Source organism: Vipera ursinii, assembly GCF_947247035.1.
Source record: "Vipera ursinii genome assembly, chromosome: 5".
NCBI lineage: Eukaryota > Metazoa > Chordata > Lepidosauria > Squamata > Viperidae > Vipera > Vipera ursinii.
The window spans coordinates 25,606,930-25,630,490 of NC_139518.1; the positions used below are offsets into that span (position 1 = coordinate 25,606,930).

Sequence of the window (23,561 nt, forward strand, 5' to 3'; positions counted from 1 at the left end):
GAATACAATGGTCATAGCAAACACTCTTTTCCAACAACCCAAGAGACGGCTCTACACATGGACATCACCAGATGGTCAACACAGAAATCAGATTGACTATATGCTCTGCAGCCAAAGATGGAGAAGCTCTATACAGTCAGTAAAAACAAGACCAGGAGCTGACTGTGGCTCAGACCATGAGCTTCTCCTTGCAAAGTTTAGGCTTAAACTGAAGAAAGTAGGGAAAAGCACTAGGCCACTCAGGTATGAATTAAATCATATCCCTGTTGAATATACAGTAGAGGTGACAAATAGATTTAAGGAATTAGATCTGATAGACAGAGTGCCTGAAGAACTATGGACAGAGGTTCGCGACATTGTACAACAGGTAGCAACCAAAACCATCCCAAAGAAAAAGAAATGCAAGAAAGCAAAATGGCTGTCTGAGGAAGCTTTGCAAATAGCTGAGGAAAGGAGGGAAGCGAAAGGCAAGGGAGAAAAAGAAAGATACACCCAATTGAATGCAGAATTCCAGAGAATAGCTAGAAGAGATAAGAATGCCTTCTTAAATGAACAGTGCAAAGAAATAGAAGAAAATAATAGAATAGGGAGGACCAGAGATCTTTTCAAGAAAATTGGAGAAATGAAGGGAAAGTTTAATGCAAAAATGGGCATGATAAAGGACCAAAATGGCAGGGACCTAACAGAGGCAGAAGAGATTAAGAGGTGGTGGCAAAATTACACAGAAGAACTATACAAGAATGAGCTTAACGTCCCTGATAATCACAATGAGGTGGTCACTGACCTCGAGCCAGACTGTTCTGAACCAGCCCTCTTCTAGCAAACCCCTATTCAAAAGAAGAGACTGGAGAGCGTCCAAGGCTAAAAGGCTTCTGCCAAGATTTAATTACGCAGTTAACAAAAACACTAGAGCTTGTCTTCTCAAGCGGAAAAGTTGCTTTCAGCAACCAGCCCCTCCCCAAAGACTCCTTTTATAGAGAGCTCAGGGCGTGGTCTCCCTGTGCCTCCTCCCGAGGAGTCCCACATTCTTTCTTTGTTTGTTCCTGCTCGACTGCCTCCTGCGTCGGGCGTCCTTGAACAGGGCCAGCTGTGGGTCATCATCTTCCGCACTATCGGGCTCACGCAGCTGAGAAGAGGGCCCCGGCTGGGAACTCTGCCAAGCCTCCACGCCATCATCAACCGGTTCGTCTCCCACACGGTCCTCCTCCCCCTCATCTGAGTCCTCCGACACATCTGAGCCGGCTGCCGAAACCACAGGCTGGCCCTGAGTCACAACACTATCCCGCACCGCAGGGCCCTTCCCCCGGGTCTGCCGATCCGGATGCGGTCGGGATGGGAACTGTTCGTGAAACGCAGTCACCAACGCAGGGGCATGAACGGCGGTCGCGTCTTCCCATGTGAAGTCCTCCGGCCCGTACCCTTTCCACTCGATCAGGTACTGGAAGTGACCTTTCAGCCAGCGGGAATCCCTGATGCTGGCGACCTCGTACTCGGGGGTGCTGCCTCCATCACGAGTTCCTGATGGGGGAGGTTCCGCTTGGCGAAGTGGACAGGCCGGTTGTTCGGGGACCAACAAGGACCGATGGAAGACGGGGTGCACGCGCAGGGAACGTGGCAGAGTTAAACGATAGGCGACCGGATTGATGACGGCCTCGACTGGGAACGGTCCAAGGTAACGGTGGTCCAGCTTCCTCGCCGGCCGAGTGGATGGTAGGTTCCTGGTGGACAGCCAGACCCGATCCCCCACCGATAGTGGAGGCGTATCCCTTCTCGACCGATCGGCAAACCTCTTGTAGTCGGCCTTGGCCTTCTCCAGCTGCCGTCGCACCAACCGATGGATCGCCTGTAACTCTGCCATAAATTCGTTCACTGCCGGCTCCGATGAGTCCACGGGAGAAAGGGGGAAAAACCGGGGGTGATAACCCACGTTGGCCAAGAACAGTGTCATCTGCGTGGAGGTGTGCTGCGAGTTGTTAAAGGCAAACTCGGCTATGGCCAAATAGTCCACCCAATTGTCCTGCTGCAGGTTAACGTAGCAGCGCAGATACTGCTCTAAGATGCCGATGACCTTCTCGGTACCCCCGTCGGTCTGAGGATGATGCGCGGACGAGAGGCAAACCTTAATGTCCAACGCCCGCATCAACTCCTGCCAGAAGCGGGCTGTAAACTGGGCCCCCCTATCGGAGACGACTCTATCGGGAAGGCCGTGCAGCCGGAACACCTGTTGGATGAACATGCGACTAGTGGCGCGAGCTGACGGTAAGCCGCGACAGGGGATGAAGTGCGCCATCTTGGTCAACATGTCCACCACCACAAACACTGTCGTGAAGCTGGAGGATGGGGGTAGATCCGTCAGAAAGTCCATGGACACAGCCCCCCAGGGTCTCTTGGGTGTTGGCAAGGGCTGCAGTAAACCAGGCGGGGCCCCTGTCGCTGACTTGGCCTGCCTGCAAGGAATGCAGGAGGTGACATAATTCTGGACATCGTGTCGGACTCGGGGCCACCAGAAGGTACGGGAGACCAGGTTCAGAGTCTTGAACAGGCCAAAATGCCCCGCAGCCGGGTTATCATGACACTGGCTGAGGACGAGTCCCCTGAGTGGCCCTCCTGGAACATAGAGCCGGTCACGATAATACAGGAGTCCATCCGCGACCGACCAAGGCGAATCTGGCCCCACCTCTTCCTTCCGCTGAGCCACCCACGCCTCCTGCTGCTGCGCCTCCCGGATCCGAGCCCGTATATCCACCGGCTCCCGTACCGCAGCAAAAGACTCGACGGGGATCACTGTCCTGGGCGGAAGCTTGTCTTCCGCTCGGGTGTATTCGGGCTTTCTGGACAGAGCATCCGCTCTCTGGTTGTGCCCGCTTGGTATGTACCGCACCCGGAAGTCAAACCTCGCAAAGAAGAGGGACCACCGGATCTGGCGTTGATTCAAATTCCGAGCGGTCTGCAGGCTTTCCAGATTCTTGTGGTCCGACCGGACCTCAATCTGATGCCGCGCCCCCTCCAGATGATGCCTCCAAGCCTCGAACGCCGCCTTGATGGCCAGCAGCTCCTTCTCCCAGATGGTATAGTTGCGCTCCGAGGGGTTCAATTTCCGAGAGTGATACGCGCAAGGGAAAAGGGTACCGCTGGGCGTCGTTGCCTGGAGTAACACGGCCCCAATGGCAATGTCGGAGGCGTCCGCCTCCACGACAAACGGCCGTTGCGGGTCGGGATGTTTCAAGATGGGCTCCTTCATGAAGGCGTCCTTCAAAGCCTGGAACGGCTGTTGTTCGGGGGCGTTCCACTGGAACCGAGTCTTCTTCTGCAGGAGCCGGGTGAGGGGGGCTGTCAAGGCAGCAAAGCCAGGGATGAATGTCCGATAGTAGTTGGCAAATCCAAGGAGTCGCTGAACGTCCTTCACGCGACGCGGGGGTTGCCAACTCTGCAACGACTCGACTTTACTTGGCTCCATGGCGATGCCCTCAGGAGAAATGCGGTGACCCAGGAAATCGATGGTCACCTGGTAGAACTGGCACTTCTCCAACTTGGCAAACAGCCGATGTTCCCGGAGGCGCTGCAGGACCTGACGGAGATGCTGATGATGCGCTTCACGCGACGGGGAGTAAATCAGGATGTCGTCCAGGTAAATCACGACAAACTGGTCCAACAGATCCCGAAAGATATCGTTCATAAAATGCTGAAACACAGCGGGGGCATTGGTCAGGCCAAACGGCATCACCGTGTACTCGAAATGTCCATAGCGAGTACCAAACGCCGTCTTCCACTCATCACCCGGCCGAACCCTGACGAGGTTGTAAGCTCCACGCAGGTCCAGTTTCGTGAAGATCTTAGCCTCCCGGAGTCGGTCCAAGAGCTCGGGGATGAGGGGCAGCGGGTAGCGGTTACGCACCGTGATGGCGTTGAGTTTCCGGTAGTCACAGCAAAGCCGTAACTCGCCCGACTTCTTTTTGACGAAGAGCACGGGCGCAGACACTGGCGAGGACGAGGGCCGGATGAAACCACGAGCCAAATTCTTTGTCAGGAAGTCCCGCAATGCAGCCAACTCGGGCTCCGACATGGAGTACAAACGCCCCACTGGGAGAGGCGCATCAGGGACTAGATCAATGGAACAGTCATAGGGCCTGTGCGGGGGTAATTGGTCCGCCTCTGACTCGCTGAACACATCAGCAAAGTCGGACAGTTCGGGAGGCAAGGAAACCCCTGAGGAACCCTCCACCTGGCCGGCACAGATATGGCGGGTGTGGTCCATGCACTGCAAACTTGGGAAGGTGACCAAGTTCTGAGACCAATAGATCTGTGGATCATGCGCCCGGAGCCACGCCAGTCCCAAGACCACGGGGAAGTGCAGATCCGAAGTGACGTAAAACTGAATGGCCTCCACATGGGTACTGATGGCCATACACACGGGTTGCGTGGTGGCCGTAATAGGCCCGGACAGGAGCACTCGACCATCGATGGTCTCCACAAGCATGGGCGGATCCACTGGACACTGGGGAACAGCCCATTTGACCACAAAGGCCGAATCCATAAAGTTAGTGGTAGCCCCAGAGTCAATTAAGGCATGGACCGGAATCCCCTCTGGCTTGCCAGGAAGGATCAGTCGTGCCTCCAGAATCAAATGCCGTGGAGGTTCAGAGGCACCGTCGGAACGGCGTCGCTCGGCGTGGTCGTTGTGGGTCGCCCGATCTTTCACACCGTCTAGATCGGGCTCGGGCCGTTTCCCGATAGCAAAGCAGGGGACTTTCTCGGGGCAGGCTTGGTCACTGACGCCCGCTGACGCTTCTTCGGGCAAGAAGCAGCCAAATGTCCAGGGTCCCCACAGTAAAAACACAACCCCTCCGATCGTCGTCTGTCCATTTCCGTCACCGATAGACGGGACCTGGCAGCACCCAGCTCCATTGGCTCCTCCCTCTGGACTGGAGGCTCACGCACAACAGGGGCGGCAGGGGTCTGTGGGGTGGCACGGCGACTCTTACGCTGCTGCAGCCGGGCATCGATCCGCAGACAAAGATGGATCAGCCCATTCAGGTCTGAGGGAATGTCCACGCGGGCCAGCTCATCCAACATCTCCTCTGACAAGCCATCCTGAAAGGCATCCACGAGCGCAGCCTCATTCCAGGCGGAATCCTGGCTAAGCAGCCGGAAATCGCTGATATAGGCCTGTAGAGGGCGCTGACCCTGCCTCAAAGCTTTCAGGCGTCGGGTGGCAGTCTGCGCCTTAATCGGGTCCTCGTACATGAGGCGCATATGGTCACAAAACCCCCCAAAGTTATCCAACAAAGGGCTAGGCTGTGCCAACAGAGGCGTGCCCCAACGAGCTGCATCTCCCGACAGAAGGCTCAACACGAATCCCACCTTATCTCGGTCAGTGGGGAAATCAGCTGCTCTCACGCTGATATAAAGCTGGCATTGTCCCAGGAAGGCAGGAAACAGTTCTGGTTTACCAGCAAATTTATCCGGCATAGCTATCTGACATTTCCTCCTGGGTGGGGGTGCAGCATGTACCTGAGCTTGCAGTTGTGCCACCTGAGCTGCCAGCAAAGTGAGTTGCTGGGTGAGCTGGGCATTCTCGGCAAGAAGCTGCTCCATCGTAGTAATAAGGGGTGGGTGGCTGAAAGCAAACTGTTCTGAACCAGCCCTCTTCTAGCAAACCCCTATTCAAAAGAAGAGACTGGAGAGCGTCCAAGGCTAAAAGGCTTCTGCCAAGATTTAATTACGCATTTAACAAAAACACTAGAGCTTGTCTTCTCAAGCGGAAAAGTTGCTTTCAGCAACCAGCCCCTCCCCAAACACTCCTTTTATAGAGAGCTCAGGGCGTGGTCTCCCTGTGCCTCCTCCCGAGGAGTCCCACATTCTTTCTTTGTTTGTTCCTGCTCGACTGCCTCCTGCGTCAGGCGTCTTTGAACAGGGCCAGCTGTGGGTCATCATCTTCCGCACTATCGGGCTCACGCAGCTGAGAAGAGGGCCCCGGCTGGGAACTCTGCCAAGCCTCCACGCCATCATCAACCGGTTCGTCTCCCACACGGTCCTCCTCCCCCTCATCTGAGTCCTCCGACACATCTGAGCCGGCTGCCGAAACCACAGGCTGGCCCTGAGTCACAACACAGACATCCTAGAATGTGAAGTGAAGTGGGCCTTAGAAAAGCTGAGCAACAACAAAGCTAGTGGAAGTGACAGTATTCCAGCTGAGCTATTCAAAATCTTAAAAGACAATGCAGTAAAAGTGCTACACTCAATTTGCCAGCAAATTTGGAAAACTCAACAATGGCCACAGGATTGGAAAAGATCAGTTTACATTCCAATTCCAAAGAAAGGCAGTGCCAAAGAATGTTCAAACTATCGCACCATTGCACTCATTTCTCATGCTAGTAAAGTCATGCTTAAAATCCTACAAGCTAGACTTCAGCAGTATGTGGATCGAGAACTACCAGAAGTGCAGGCAGGATTTCGAAGAGGCAGAGGAACTAGAGATCAAATTGCCAACATACGCTGGATCATGGATAAAGCTAGGGAGTTCCAGAAAAACATCTACTTCTGCTTCATTGGCTATGCTAAAGCCTTTGATTGTGTGGATCATAACAAACTGTGGCAAGTTCTTAAAGAGATGGGAGTACCAGACCATCTTATTTGTCTCTTGAGAAACCTATATGCGGGTCAAGAAGCAACAGTGAGAACTGGACACGGAACCACTGATTGGTTCAAAATTGGGAAAGGAGTCCGGCAAGGCTGTATACTGTCGCCCTGCCTATTTAACTTATATGCAGAGCACATCATGAGAAAGGCAGGGCTAGATGAATCAAAAGTTGGAATTAAGATTGCCGGAAGAAATATCAACAACCTAAGATACGCAGATGATACCACTCTAATGGCAGAAAGTGAAGAAGAACTAAAGAGCCTCTTGTTGCAGGTGAAGAAGGAGAGTGCAAAACTTGGGTTGAAACTTAACATTAAGAAAACCAAGATCATGGCATCTGGCCCTCTCAATTCCTGGCAAATAGATGGGGAAGAAATGGAGGTAGTGACAGATTTTATTTTCCTGGGCTCCAAGATCACTGCAGATGGGGACTGTAGCCAAGAAATTAAAAGACGCTTGCTCCTGGGGAGGAAAGCCATGGCAAATCTAGACAGCACACTAAAAAGCAGAGACATCACCCTGTCAACAAAAGTGCGTATAGTCAAGGCTATGGTCTTCCCAGTTGCAACGTATGGCAGTGAAAGTTGGACCATAAGAAAGGCTGAGCGCCAAAGAATTGAGGCCTTTGAACTGTGGTGCTGGAGAAGACTCCTGCGAGTCCCTTGGACCGCAAGGCGATCAAACCGGTCAGTCCTAGAGGAGATCAATCCTGACTGCTCTTTAGAAGGCCAGATCCTGAAGCTAAAACTCAAGTACTTTGGCCACCTAATGAGAAGGAAGGACTCACTGGAGAAGAGCCTAATGCTGGGAAAGATCGAGGGCAATAGAAGAAGGGGACGACAGAGAATGAGGTGGCTGGATGGAGTCACTGAAGCAGTAGGCGTGAGCTTAAATGGACTCCAGAAGATGGTAGAGGACAGGAAGGCCTGGAGGAACATTGTCCATAGGGTCGCGATGGGTCGGACACGACTTCGCAGCTAACAACAACAAAAAACAAAAAAATTAAAGGTACAAGATAAGACAAATCTAGTTAAATCTATTTCATATTAATACTTTCCCACAGTTATTTATCTTTCTGAATCATCCATACATTGCTTCATATATTGACTTTTATTTTTTAAGTTTTTATCCATCTTTTTTTGAGGATTTTATTATCTCAATCCTTGGTCTTCCCCTTTCTTTTCACCTTCATATATCTTAAGATGGCACACCCCCTTCTTAAGAGGCTGTCCTTGGACCCCACTGTATTGGAAAAAAACACAATCAAGTCTCTAACCTTCTCTTTTTATGGAAGATAGTTTAAAGAGAAATTGGTTTCAGCTATAGAGAGACCTGGGTGAATAATCTGAACCCTTTTTAATATGGTTCGGGCTAGGGCACAGGTCTGCAACCCGCGGCTCCGGAGCCGCATGCGGCTCTTTCAGCCGTCTCCTGCGGCTCCCGGTCCTCTGCCATGTGCAGTCCAAAAAAAAAAAAACACAGCGGGACTAAAAAAGTTCAACCAATCAATTCAAATATGCAGGGTAGGTGCATATCTCGCCTTGGCTCCACGCACATGCACACACTTTTTTGCGGCTCCCAGTTTTTCCTTTTGTGAGGGAACCGGTTCCGAGTGGCTCTTTCACTGTTTCAGGTTGCTGACCCCTGGGCTTGGGTATCATATGAAGAGAGCACTGTTTATGCTTGTGGATGGCCGTTTTAGGGCTTGGGATGGGCATAAGGCAACTGTTCTGGATCTCTGAGCAGCTTTCAGTACCATCAACCATGGCATCTTTCTGGACTTACTATAGAAAATGGGTGTCGAAGGCCCTTTTCTGCAGAGGTTCTCCTCCTGCTTCTGTGGCCACTACTAATTGGTAGGAGGAGGAACCAGCCCTAAGCCTGTACAGTGTAGGTTGCCTTAGGCTTTGGCCTTTTGTTAATATTAAATTGCTCAGTAAGGCCATACAATTATACCGCACAGAGTGAGGTATAATCAGTATGCAGATGATACCTAGTTATACATGTCTACTGCTGGCAGGGCAAATGACACAATTTCAAGGTTGATCCAGTGCCTGAAGGCTGTGGGGGTCTTGATCAAGAGAGACTGGCTCTGACTCAACCCTAATAATAGAAAATGGTTTTGGGTTTAGCTATTGGGCCGGTTGGCATATTATGTTTGATTCTGAATGGGATAGCTGGTGCACAATCTGACATCTATGCAGGGGGGAGGATTTTACACATGTACAGTATGTCTTGTGCACCAACTGCATCCATTCCTAGATAATCACAAGTCTTTTTCACATTCATATTCCAATGCATGATAATGGCATTGTTTAAATTGTCAAGTACAGATGCATCCTTCACACATATGTAAAAAAGTCAGACTACTATTCCATAAGCAAATTGGATCGACACTTTAACTTTTGTCCAGATATGGCATCAATACTTGTAGTCTTTTCAACATTCAAAAATTCTGACTTGTTTTTCATCATTTTTTGTGGAGAGGCGGAGACACATTTATAGCATTTGTTTCAATTCCTATAATTTACAAAACCCAACTAAGCAATAGAGAAAGGAACAGGAAAGATCCGAGAATCACTATTGTACATCCATTAAATTTTAGGGCTGGTTATCTTTCAGAGTATAATATAGGAGGTACCACTAATGCATGGTAATAATGATGGACAGATGAAGAAAGGAAATATTGGTTATATAGTTATATAAAAACTTGGGAGAGGGACATTTAATTCCACTTCATGCCACAAAATAATTTGGGACTATAGTGTTGATTGTGATTTTGAAGCTGTGCTCAGAATCAATTCTGCCTTGAATAAATCATATTTTGTCCCTTTAAAATAATTAGGACTATAAGAAGTAAATAATAATCAAGAGACCCATAGAAAATATCTTCCACACATTTTTAGTGCTTCATTTTTAAAGCAATAGGAAAAACTCAACACTTGGTTTCTCAATACATGCAACCTTTTAGGAAATACTTTTAAGTTTCCCTTAAGCAACCTGTCCATAGTGGAAGATTTAAGAGATTTGCAGAAGTATTATTCAACACAGCAGACCAGGCACTATTAGATCATGCTTGGCTTTTCATCATACGACCAGAAGCTTTAGAAAGTGTAGATAATATAACTCATTTCCAAAATGAGGGGTTTTTTAAAGGAACTTTGGTCAAAATGGATAATATATAAGAAGTCACAGAATTTTAACTTCTGAATTGTATAGAAATTGCATATGCTGCAAGGAAAACAGAGGTAAGAACTTCATTTGCAAAATTTTATTAGATCATCTGATTCCACATTTTAAATAATTGTAAAATGTTACTTTGAACTGTAAATCGTAAGATTATTGGAAAAGCTAATCTGTGTGATACAGCAAAAACAATATACCTGCTCACTTCTAATACATTGATATATTGTGGGGATTTTTTTAAAAAAGTACTTTCACAGGAAATTAAAACTTCAGAGTAGAATAATCAGAATTTTTATAATTAAGTTGTCAGCTAATGGAAATAAAACTATGTAAATTAAAGCCAGTGAGGTGATTTTAGTCATTTTTAAAAAGTAAAATTGACTTGTCTTACTGTGGTAAACAGACTGAAAGCCAAACCCCCAAAAAGCAGTGTTTATTTCATATTCTCTTTTTGAGAAGTGAATTATTTTATGTGGAATGGCTACATATTAATATTAGGATAGCTATACATTTATGTATGGGCAAATATCTAAGAGGAATCTGTCCTCTTTGTAAATCTATTAGAAAACAGAAAAAGGTTGAAGTAAAATATTGACTAAAATCAATTATGATACTGTTCAATCCTTTTTTTAAACAATGTAGTGTGTTTTATACTAGTTTCCTTCTCCAAGTTACTCATGTACACAGGATTGACAATTCATAATAAGAAAATTGCCTCTAAATCTGTGGAACTGAAATCCTAAGAAATCCAGTGGGCAACTTTTGGGGGAAAGTTTCAAGTCCAAGAAAATATGTTTAAAATATTAAACAGAAAATTCCAAAATTTTATCTCTAACATTTTTTAAAATCATTTAGTTTTCTTCTAACTGTAAGGTCAACTGATAATCAGGGATGGAATAAAAATGTCCATAGCAGAACACCAGAACAGGTGTATCAAATGCCAGACAGAACTGTTTCTGTCAGTTGGTCCAATGAAAAAGTGTACAAAAGAGATGGTTTGCATCCATCAAAGAAAGGGACTGAGTTACTTGCCAATAAATTCAGATTTTCTGGAAAAATATTTAAGCTGAACAATGGGGACAGTGAATTATTATTATTGTTAATCATCATCATCATCGCACAGTCAGCCAGATGTTCAGACTGGATTTGGCATTTTTGTCTACCTATCGAGCCCTTACCAAGCACCTGTGGATGTTTGATGGTATTACAGATATTATCACAGGATGGAAACAGTTCCTAGTAAGGCTGCCTTTTGCAATTGACTAATGGTGAATTTGTCAATGCCAAGGGTGTTCAAGTGGTGCTCCAGTTGTTTTGCAACTGCACCCAAGGCACCTATTACTATTGGTACTACCCTTGCTTGACTTTGCCACAGTCTTTCCATTTCTATTTGTAGGTCTTTGTATTTTGTTATCTTCTCCAGTTCTTTCTCATCTATTCTGCTGTCTCCAGGCACTGCCACATCCACTATGCAGAATTTTTTGTCTCTCTTATCGACAATTGTTTAGTCCGGAGTGTTATGTTGCAGGTGGTTGTTGTTGTTGTTGTTGTTGTTGTTATTTATCACACAGTCAGCCAGATGTTCAGACTGGATCTGACATATTTGTCTATCTACCAAGTCCTTACCAAGGACCTGGGACAGGCAGATGTGGATGTTTGATGGTATTACAGATATCGTCGCAGGATGGAAGCTGTTCCTAATAAGGCCGCCTTTTGCAATTGATTAATGGCGAATTTGTCAATGCTGATGGTGTCCAAGTAGTGCTCCAGTTGTTTTGGGATTGCACCCAAGGCGCTTACTACTATTGGTACTACCCTTGCTTGACTTTGCCACAGTCTTTCCATTTCTATTTGTAGGTCTTTGTATTTTGTTATCTTCTCCTATTGTTATTGTTGTTGTTGTTATTATATCTTAGAAACAACTTGTTCGTTGTTAAAACAGGTAAAAATGTACCACTTCAGAAGGGAAGTATGATTAAAAGCTATTAAGGAATGGAGATAAATTTCCTCAGTTCATAGTTTAACATGAATTTACTCAATTTACTATTACTAAATAGCAATAATCAGAACTAGTCTTTACTATAAGGGGGGAGTCATATGGGTGTTTTCTGCCTTCCTTCAAGTTTGTAACTCCTTTTAAGCTATTTTTAAGTTAACTTGTTTTTATGTTAAGTTAATTCTGTGCATAAACAGAACATGCATACAAAATGTAGGTATTAGGAAAATACATATAAAAATGTCTTAGCAAAGACTGGGTAAAATATAAAAAAATGTCAGTAATAGTAAATTGTAACTGAAAACATATAAATATTTCACATAGAAGTTCTACATGATGTTTTCTATACTTTGTAGCATTCAGATGTGTGGGATTGATTTTATTAATTCCAATTCCAGGAGCTATAGATTCAGTACATCTGAATGGTATCAGACTGGTGAATAATTATTGCATGAAGGTTAGCTGAAATATAAAGCAAAGTATAAGTTGTTACTACTAACCTGAAAAGATCTCCAAATTTGCTTCTAAGATGGCTACAGGACCCATAGAGATCATACAGATAGGCTAAAATACATCTTTCAGGGGAAGAGCATTCTGATGGATTGACAACATGTTTGACCACACCACATAATCTATAGGAAGATAAATTCATTATTAAAAATTAGAAGTCAGTCACAGTACTGCCCTTTCACATGATTGAACTATATGATTGAATTATATGGTGTTAAAAACTATTCTGTGTTTCCAAGACAAGGAATAATATTTATTTATATTTAATTCTAGAAATACAGTTGTGTACAAACTAGATGAAGAATCTGCAACTTATGTATCTGGCACTATCTGTGACTCTACTGTAAAGCCTTTTCAAAGGTTGCCAGCAAATTATAACTGTAAATGTGATGACAGGGAAAATAAACAAGTGCACAGGAAGTAATAAAATTAAGTGTATATAATTACTTAATTATTATTTATTCAACTTTAGATTTATCTTGGCTTGATGGAACTCAACTTTAAAACTAGAAACAACCTTAGCCTAAAATAAGGTTCTGTATACCCACCCTGGATCTGTCTATACTATAGACAATTTGATACTAAGACCTAATAGCTGATATACAAGTTAATCAACCTCACAAAACCAGAAGACACAATGCCTCTTCAATAAATTTAGTTAACACTAATCTAGTTGTAAAAAGAATATCTGTATAAAGTAATAAAAATAACATGTATAGAATAACAAAAAAAGAATTCAACTATATAAAACCACGACTTGATATATGTAGAGATGTATTCTGTCCAATACATTGTAAATGTATTTATTAAATTAGAATTCATATCTTCCTTCTCAGATTACTGCCTATCTTGGAAGAAGTCATTAGCCAAGAGATAAGGCTACTTCAGCCACTTTAAAATCTATTAGATTGGGAAAATAATAAGTATTTGCATTTCAAGTTCTATTAAGTTTCTGCCTTTCTGATTACACGATGGTACTAAATTTCCCATCAAACTCTCTAATAATGCTGCATCCAAATTACAAACTGAACATACTAATGTTAGAAAGTTAAGACGTGTCTGAAAAACATTACCACTACAAACCCTTCAAAAACCTGAGCAGTTTGATCTGGATTCAAAATGAGGCAAGGATGATAATGCCTTAGTACAGCTACAATGCAAACACACAGTCCAGTTGTGTAATTTCCTGCCAGGCTGGATGACTTCAGTAGTAGTTCAGCTTCCACCACACTCAGCTCATTCAGCAGCTAAAATAAAAGGTTAAATATCACTTTAGGATTCCTCTCTAAATCTAAATGCTACAGAGTTGCATTGGAGTTGTTCATCATTGCTGAACTATTTAAGTAGATATAGAGTGGTTTCACATAGCCAAAAATCTGGCTTCCTAATCAAATCCTAATGAAAAGACAGCCAAGTGTACACTAATTTGATCACATCCACTAAATGAAGTGTCCTAGCCTTCTTTTACATATAATTGTATCCATAGTTTATTTAGAATATTAGCTCAACTAAGAACAACAAGGACTTAATTATTGATCTAAATGGCATGTTCAAGAAACCACAGCTGAAGCCATTCATATAACATGGATTTTTTATGGATCTATATTATTGATGGTTCTAGATCAGACATGTCAAACACAAGGCCCGGGGGCCGGATCCGGCCCGCGAAGTGGTTTCATGTGGCCCGCAAAGCCATCCTGGAAACAGTGATGGAACGGCCCCCACTGCCTTGGCCCTGGCCCAGAGACCCTCCTTCTGCCAGAGACCCTCAGATCTGTCCCACTCCTGCCCAGGCCCCCATAGGCACCCTTGATGCGAATGATGTAGAGCTGGCCATGCTGACCCAGTAAGCCATACGCACTCTAGCCACGCCCACCCAGTAGGCCACGCCCACCCTGGCTATACCCACCCGGCCCCCTGAGGGCAACCGCAATGCTGATGCGGCCCTCAATGAAATTGAGTTTGACACCCCTGTTCTAGATGTTCCCATAAGCACTTGGAGTCAGAAAGCATCATCACACTGATCTGATACTCCTATACTGATACTCATTACTTATAACTTAAAGGTAAAGGTAAAGGTTCCCCCGCACATGTGTGCTAGTCGTTTCCGACTCTAGGGGCCGGTGCTCATCTCCATTTCAAAGCCGAAGAGCCAGCGCTTGTCCGAGGACGTCTCCGTGGTCATGTGGCCGGCATGACTGGACGCCAAAGGCGCACGGAACGCTGTTACCTTCCCACCGGAGTGGTCCCTATTTTTCTACTTGCATTTTTACGTGCTTTCAAACTGCTAGGTTGGCAGAAGCTGGGACAAGTAACAGGCGCTCACTCTGTTACGCGGCACTCGGGATTCGACCCGCCAAACTGCCGACCTTCTGATCGACAAGCTCAGCGTCCTAACCCACTGAGCCACCGCGTCCCTTTACTTATAACTTAGAAGGCCATAATTCTGACTTCCTGTGATGTATAAATGGTCTTACACTGCTGTAATCCCCTTTTCTTCAAAGAGATGCATTAAAGATGTAATAGATTTTGGACAGAAATATAAATACCCCTAGGCAAGTCAGTAATTTACAAGGTTCTTCCCTCATCTGAGAAGTCTTTGACTTTTCTCTCAAAGTTTTATATCTGGAACAAATTTCTATGTTTTCTCTTTCAAAAAAGATTTTCCAATAATTAAAGTATACAAAAGTGAAGTGAATCTGATTTAGATATTTCTTAACATGAAAAAATGTATTACTAGAATTGGATAGATTGTAGTATTGTAGTTATTACTCTAAACACTATGTAGTTTCCTGGCTTCAGGAGTGAAAGCCATTTCAAAGGTACTAGAAAATTTGCCTTATTTTATCTGAGAATGGAAATAAGCTCTCGTGCCACTGGAACACATGCACACTGGCATTTGCAAATTTATTACTAAAGTCACTATCACAGGAAAAGGCAAAAAAAGGGGCAATACATTTGCATATGGTTGATGTCACGTGAACATGCAAAGTGGAGGGACTTTAATCATGCTGCTGCAACTACTATCTTGCCTTTTAGGATCCCACTCTTTCTCCCCATGGACACAGGTAGTCAGGGCTGTAGTGTCTGAAGCTGACCAGCTGAATTTGGTATGAATTCTTTTCTTCTATCTTGTAACATTTAATTATTTTACAAGATCCTAATGTAGGTAATGCAGAATAAGATTCTGCTGATTGGGAAGTGAACATTCTATTGATCATGAAATATCTAGCATTTAAAATTGGCTAGGAACACAGCAGGAGAGAGAAGGGGGGGGGCTTCCATATTAATAAAATGGAATGAGGGGAACTTATCAAGCCCCTGGCCAATTACTGAAAGTATTGTTTTAAATATTTTGTAGTTCTCTTAAAAGGAATAAAAGGTGAAATAAAATTGTTTAAATAAATATGTATATATAAACTTTATTTCAGGTACCTGAACAGCAAAGTCAATAAGTCCATTAATATTTAAAGCAGGTTCCATTAGATCAAAGATAAATTCTATGTGATGAGCTAGTGGAAGATGGTATGATGTTCCTGATGCAAAACTAGTAATCTGCTCCAGAACATTGTTGGAGATCTGTTTAAAAACAAACAGACCCATTAGTAAAGTGAAGCAATGTGGGAACCAGTACAGTAAAGAATTAGCAAGCATACATACACATAACTGTAAGGGGTGGGATGGGAGTATAAAGTTATAGAGAAATTAATTCAGATCAAAATTGTAGCCCAAGGTGAAAGTGAATCTCTACAAAGATCTGAAAATGAGGCTTCATGAATAATTTGATGCTTTGAAGCTCTGGAAAAAGATGGATGCTGGATGCATTAAATGGAATTTATTTCAAGAGTGTAGATTTTCATGGCTTCTGTTTATTGATGCTTATTGTTTATTTTTTATTGATTGATTTCCAGGTAATACTACCTGAGACAATAAACTATGCACCTATCTTCTTTGGGGCAGATATGAAACTGGAGGACATTCTACTTATTTCCCCAGAATTATTTTAGGGGGAAGAGAAATGTATACTTCCATCTAAATAATTCAAATGGCAACCAGTTTGATGTAGTGGTTAATAGCGCTGGGCTAAACAATGTGCATTCCATTTCTGCTTTATGGGAAAAAAAACCCAGTTGAGTGACCTAGGGCCAGTCATTCTTTCTTTGCCCTAGGAAGGAGGCAATTGGAAACCAGTTCTGAAAAATGTTGCAAAAAAAACTGTAGGTCCTTCTCTAGAATGTCACCGGGAGACAGGTATGTTTCAAAATCATACATACATGCGTGAAAAAAAATGTATACTGTACTTGTGAAAATTCTGCTTATTTGTAAGAGATATTACTTGGCAAGTTCAGTTATTCATATATTCAGTCTCTTGCAATCATTTTATTATGGCTATATTGCTTGACAACCTATTATGAGGAAGGGGGAACAGATCAAGTTAGGCTAGTAGCCCCAATATTTTGGTATACTTTCCTCCCAGGGAGGTGCTTGGCCCTCTTGTTACTGCAATTTATAAAGGCATGAAAGGAACTTTGAAAAATTAAGGGTCATTCAGCTGCTGCTATTTCTTTTTCAATATACTGTATTTTAATAAGCTTGGGAGAAAGGAATTTTATTCTATGTTATAGTAGGCCAGGAGATTTTAATATATATTTTCAACACTGCCAGGAGTTATGTGACAAAATTAATCTAAAAATTGAAAATTAAATAAATAAAAATAAATAAGTATCCCATTGCAGTTTATGCTGGATCTAAATCAAAATGCTTGCAGTAGATAAGAATCAGTTGTTTATATTTAGAAACTCATCTAAACGATGAGAATATAAATAAATGATGAGCATCAAAGTCATATTCTAAGAAATAACATTTTGTTATTTCCAAAGCAACAAAATAATTCTAATCAAGTTTCTGAAATTAAGCAGATTTCTTGCTACAGATCACATTATTATTACTTTACATTTTCAAATAAAGCTAAACTCCTGATTATTTAATGAACACATTTATAAATTTTTCCTAACATAATACAGAGATGGTTTGCCATTGATTTACAGCCATGATGTAAATGGTAACCATTCTATCCAAGTACTAATCCTGCTCAGCTCCTGAATTCAGACCAGGTTACATTTGCTGATCACTAAATATGGAAGGTTAATTATTCTTTCTTAATTGCTTTCAAATTTACAACAACTCAACTTTTTCCTCACTATTTGTGTGAAATTTATTCTTGCTGTAAGTAGAAACATAAGTATAAATGTTACCTAATTCTACCTACCCAAAACAATAATAATTAATAACTTTATTAAAAAGCAGGTTTTAAAGTTAAAGTTAACCTCAAAATTCCTACACTGTCTGCAAATAGAAATTCATCATTCTTGTACTTTTCTAATATCCATGCATAATTACTAACTCTGTTGTACTCCTATGTGTTTTTGTCATGGTATTTAGTGGAAAACGTGAATCTTAACTCAGACCAAGTTTAACAATGACTCCTCCAAATTTAAGCAGTTTCTTCCTCCAACATGCCATACTCTCCTCAAGCTAAGTTTTGCAGTCAATACAAAATTCCAGTTTATATGTTGTTGTTGTTGTTAGCTGCGAAGTCGTGTCCGACCCATCACGACCCTATGGACAATGTTCCTCCAGGCCTTCCTGTCCTCTACCATCTTCAGGAGTCCATTTAAGCTCACGCCTACTGCTTCAGTGACTCCATCCAGCCACCTCATTCTCTCTCGTCCCCTTCTTCTATTGCCCTCAATCTTTCCCAGCATTAGGCTCTTCTCCAGTGAGTCCTTCCTTCTCATTAGGTTACCAAAGTATTTGAGTTTTAGCTTCAGGATCTGGCCTTCTAAAGAGCAGTCAGGGTTGATCTCCTCTAGGACTGACCAGTTTGATCACCTTGCAGTCCAAGGGACTCACAGGAGTCTTCTCCAGCACCATAGCTCAAAGGCCTCAATTCTTTGGCGTTCGTCCTTTCTTATGGTCCAACTTTCACTGCCATACATTGCAACTGGGAAGATCATAGCCTTGACTATACGCACTTTTGTTGACAGGGTGATGTTTCTGCTTTTTAGTGTGCTGTCTAGATTTGTCATGGCTTTCCTCCCGAGGAGCAAGCGTCTTTTAATTTCTTGGCTACAGTCTCCATCTGCAGTGATCTTGGAGCCCAGGAAAATAAAATCTGTCACTACCTCCATTTCTTGCCCATCTATTTGCCAGGAATGGAGAGGGCCGGATGCCATGATCTTGGTTTTCTTAATGTTAAGTTTCAACCCAAGTTTTGCACTCTCCTTCTTCACCCGCAACAAGAGGCTCTTTAGTTCTTCTTCACTTTCTGCCATTAAAGTGGTATCATCTGCCCAGTTTATATATTTTGTCCAAAAAGACAAAAATGTACCAGCACTAACATTCTTCCTGGCTCAGCTCTAGGACAGTTTTAAACTCTTTTAAATTGTTTCAACATCACAATAAAGTTTTAATGTGGTGAGAATGTCTGATTTATACTCTATTTTACTGCTGAAATACAATAAAAGTATTACAGAAATAAGCTTGCAATGCTGCTGTGTCTCTTTTGTGGTTGGCATCAAAGCAAGTACCTTCAGCTATTCACGAAACATGCAGTCTAGGGCTAATTTTCTAGTGGTGACTGTAGCATGAATCAAGACGCTAAGTTCCTAGCAGCTGTGATTTAAAATGACATAGGGAAATGCCATTTAAAGTAATCTAGATGAACTAACAATTAAATGTGATTCAAAAGTTAGTAAGTTTAGTTAGTTAGTCTGAAATGCTCTCTTTGTTTTACCACCCACTCACCTAAAATCCACCTTCTAGCATCCTCTCATAGTCCAATCCTTTTTTGTATACCCAGAAACACACACACAAACTTGCTTTCATTAATTCAGCCCTGTTGTACTCATCTAGCAGTTCTTTTCCTGGGATGAATATTTTCCTCTCCACAATTTCCACTTTATACTGCATGTATTTTATATTATACTCTAACTTCAAAGCAATTTCTGTCATCAATGGCAGCTGATAAGTACCTGACTTGTCACTTGATGCTGGTCAAAGTATGAGAGCTGCTGAAGTTTTGTAAACACAGTCTCTAAAGTTGGAAATGCCTCTTGCTTGTTCTTCCTGACTTTTGGTCCTTCCTCACCACCTAAAACATATGTCATATGTTATGTCAAAAGCAAATTTTATTTTAAAAAATCATCTCTATTTAAATATATTTCAGAATAAAGAATATGAAATTACTTTGCAATGTAGTATAGAAAACCCTTTTTTAAAAAAAACCTTGCCTTTCAATTTACAATCTTTTGAAGGTTATATTAGTGGCTTCAGAATGATACAGTAAATTCTTCTAATAAAGTCTACTCTTGTATAGTATATGCTTGCATTTTTAAAAATTAGCCTTGAAAAAAAATTGCAAGCTAATTATAATTGGTTTACATGTTATGCTTCACAGCAGTTTTAGAATAGTTTTTCCAGAAAGATAATTCTCATTAAAAACTTGCAAACTTTACAAAGATGCCCCTTCTCAACCCACAACTGTGCTGTTCTGTGCACTGCAAAATTAACATCAACAGCTAGTTAATTACCACTCATTTCAGAAGTGCTTTTCTTATTTAGGATTTTCAGAATATCTCGGGTAATCTTCTTCAGTTGATGCCTTGCCTCTTCACGTTCCTTGCCAACTCCGTAAAGAAGTATCATGCGCTGGTTATATTCATGACTTGATGATTCATCCTTTTAATCAGAAAAGAAACAAAAGGTATTGAGAAATAAATAAAGTAAGAAAGTCCTATCACTTCTCTAATGAATTATTATAAGAGAGTACTTCTGCATGGCTTTTCCATGAAGAACCGACTGGTTGGGAATTATGGAAGTAGAGGTTCACCCGTGGTTCTGGAAGAGCAAAGGCAGACCCCTCCCTAAAAATATTTAACTACTTGAAAATAGTTATTATATTGGATTTGACATTATTTCAATAATGGAAATTCTGATCCACTAAATACTTTAACTAATGGCATGAGAAAAACATAATTTTAAGTAAGTTCCTTATTTTCCCTAGAACAACAGTCCCCAACCTTTCTGGCTTCGCAGACTGGGAGTGGTAGCAGTAGGCAGGCAACGGCAGTGGTGTGGGGGCAGGGAGGGGATGGTTTTGCACTTGCAACCTAATTCCACGCATGTGCAAAAGGAAACTCACATGCCCATCCGCCACTTGCATGGCCCAGTTGCCAGCAGGCCATGGACCAGTACTGGGGACCCCTGCCTTAGAACATTCCCAAAATCTGCAGGATGCTTTAACCAGTGTAGAAGACCACAGTGGAAGAGGAAATAAACAGAAAATAGTCAGGGGAAAGGTACTGATCTAGCACCATCACTACCATATATACAAGTAAACCTTTATGTTCAGTTCATACATATTAAAAGCAATGAAGAGTATAATATAGCTAGACCATGCAGTCTGGTACTGATGGTAGAACAGGAGTAGGGAAGACACCGGTTTTAGTCCTCCTTCAGCACATGAGCCAGCTGAGTTATTTTGGGTTGCATAAGAAAGCAATGGAAGACAACTTCTGAAATCTTGCCAAGAAAACTGCATGGATCTGTCCATGAAGTCACCAGGAATGAGGAGAGGAGAGGAGAGGAGAGGAGAGGAGAGGAGAGGAGAGGAGAGGAGAGGAGAGGAGAGGAGAGGAGAGGAGGGGAGGAGAGGAGAGGAGAGGAGAGGAGAGGAGAGGAGAGGAGAGGAGAGGAGAGGAGAGGAGAGGAGAGGCTTCAAAGATATCATGAACACAAAAGTGAAGACCTCTATATTTAGAAGAAGTAGTCTTTAAATATCATTTCAAAGAAAGTAAATATTTAGGAAAAAAAACTCCTGCATTGAATATTTTGTGAACCCTAGTTGGGGCTACTCTTAATCTAATTGGGAGGGTTCTTCCAAATGTATAATTATAAGGTTATATTTCATATATTTCATCATAAGTCTTCCTATGTAAAACTTCCTACAATCCCAACCAACATAATCAATGGTTGACCATGCACAAATTTTCTTCATTTCAATGAAAATTTAAAAATTCATCTTGATGGTGATAAAATATTAGCAGAGGGCTAATAAAATAAAATATTAGCAGAGGGCTTTGTGCAGTGTTTAGGAGTTTGCACAAAAGATTACACCTTAAAACAAGACTTCACAATAATAAAAAATGCACAAAGAATTCAGCATTGAATCCATTCTGAAAAGAGGTACTCTTATCTTTTACTAATCAGAAAGCCATTCATTTCATTAATGTGGTTGAGCTACCCAGCATGGTTCTTGCCAAAAAGCTTTTAAATTATATTATAGTGAGTATTTTTGGTTATATTTCAGAAATATTGTTTAATTTGATTTTCATCAAAAGATTAGTGCCAGACTCTACTAGTTTATATGAGCACTCTTCTTGTCGAGTCTAAAGGAATAATGACATTGGCTATAAAATATATTTTAATTTATTTTCTTAATCAGAAAACCTGATTATGCAGGACAGCAAGCGTACAAATATAGAAACCTCCCTCTGGTTTCTAATTGATTATATTCCAGCTGTTTAAAGAAAAAAAGTAAGCTCTTTACTTCCTCATGTGTGCTCTGACTCACTCAGTTCTATCACTTCTGTTTTGCAAGAAAGATCTCTGCTGATGGAATTTTCTATATAAGCCTTATTTTGGAGCAATCAGTCAAGCCAAAATAAAAAGAGAGGAAGACAGATCAGGAAACCTTTGTTTTCCAGGAAAAATAATTTTCCAATGAAGGAAAATTCAGGTACTTGAGGTAACTTCATATTTTTCATTTTAATTTTAGTATGCATTTCCTTTCTGTTCAATAGACCATTCTTTATGATTTCCAGAAGCAAACAGTTCAGTATGTACATTTTAATCTTTTAAAATACTCAGATTATTGGTGTTTTGTTTTGTTGTAATTGTGTAATGTTTAAACAGACATTTCTGTTGTTCTGAAGTCCAACAAAAATTGACTCTATAACTTCTAAAAGTAAAGACATTTTACTTCCATTAATTTTGGAAAAGTTATATAAAATGATGAGATTTCAAACATTTGCTTAAGAAGCAACTTAAATATAAACATGTCTTAAATTTTTGAAATAAATGGACAAAACAGCATCACGTGTATTTATATAAGCTCAGTTACACTTGCATTAATTAACTTTGCCTATCAAAGTAAAGATATATAAAACAGCTGGAATTGTTTTGATGTGAACTGAGTAAAATGTGTTTTCTTCTGTTTTGATTTTATGAGAGAGATGCAGCTCTAGGATTCCTATTAAAAGGTCTCTGAGTTCACTGATATTGCAGTCATAATGTCTTTATTTTTTACTATACTGACATTCCTTCAATTTGATTGTATTGTTCTTCCATTTGAGTATATTACTTTCTGACCGAAAACATTGGTTGAAGTTTTTCTTTTAGACTCAATTATGTGGGTTATTGAAACAGGGTGCATTTTATATGCTTATCCTCTGGATTACAGAGCTGTAAACCTAAACTGCCATTTATTTGCAAGATTATTTAATTTAATTTTGAATTTGTACTTTTGCAATTCTTAAACAAGCAGATTATTTCCAGCAATGCCTTTCCCAAACTAATGCTTCCCATGTGGATTGGATTTTCAGTTCCTAGAATTCATAACCAACATGGCTGAGTCCTGGCTGGCATTACTGGCAGCTGCATCCCAGATCATTTTGAATAGAGGTGGAAGGGACCTTGGAGGTCTTCTAGTCCAGCCTCCCATTTAAGCAGGAGAACCTATACCATCTCAGACAAGTGACTGTCTAGCCTCTTCTTAAAAATCTCCAGTGATGGAGCGCCCACGATTTCTGGAGGCAAGCTGTTCCACTGGTTAATTGTCCTTACTGTTAGGAAGTTTCTCCTTAATTCCAGGTTGCTTCTCTCTTTGATCAGTTTCCAACCATTGTTTCTTGTCCTGCCCTCTGGTGCTTTGGTGAATTCATGCAACCTCTTAGGCAGTGAGGTGTAATGGTGATGGTGATGGTTTAGAACTGGCTCAGGGTCAAGACCACCCTCAATCATAAAACCTCTGGCCATTGCTCTCAGGCCAACCTCCTCACAGGCTTGTTAGTAGTGGTGAAAAACAAGGATCAGGGAGAATTTCTTCATCTTAACCTCCTTCAAGGAAGTCTGGAACATTGTTCTTCCCCCCCAGGCCTTCGTTTCAGG

At 42.1% G+C, this 23,561-nt stretch overlaps 1 protein-coding gene across 1 annotated transcript in view; it reads right to left on the bottom strand.

The window, feature by feature from the left end:
- Positions 1–23,561, bottom strand: part of MED12L (mediator complex subunit 12L) — a gene marked incomplete at its 5' end in the record, with an annotated part of 179,382 nt that overhangs the window by 49,300 nt on the left and 106,521 nt on the right. Inside the window, 5 exons of the mRNA XM_083364939.1 lie at positions 12,323–12,454; positions 13,416–13,579; positions 15,768–15,911; positions 19,367–19,485; positions 19,925–20,072. Of these exons, the coding sequence (XP_083221065.1) occupies positions 12,323–12,454; positions 13,416–13,579; positions 15,768–15,911; positions 19,367–19,485; positions 19,925–20,072 (707 nt within the window). The remainder of the gene's footprint in view (positions 1–12,322; positions 12,455–13,415; positions 13,580–15,767; positions 15,912–19,366; positions 19,486–19,924; positions 20,073–23,561) is intronic.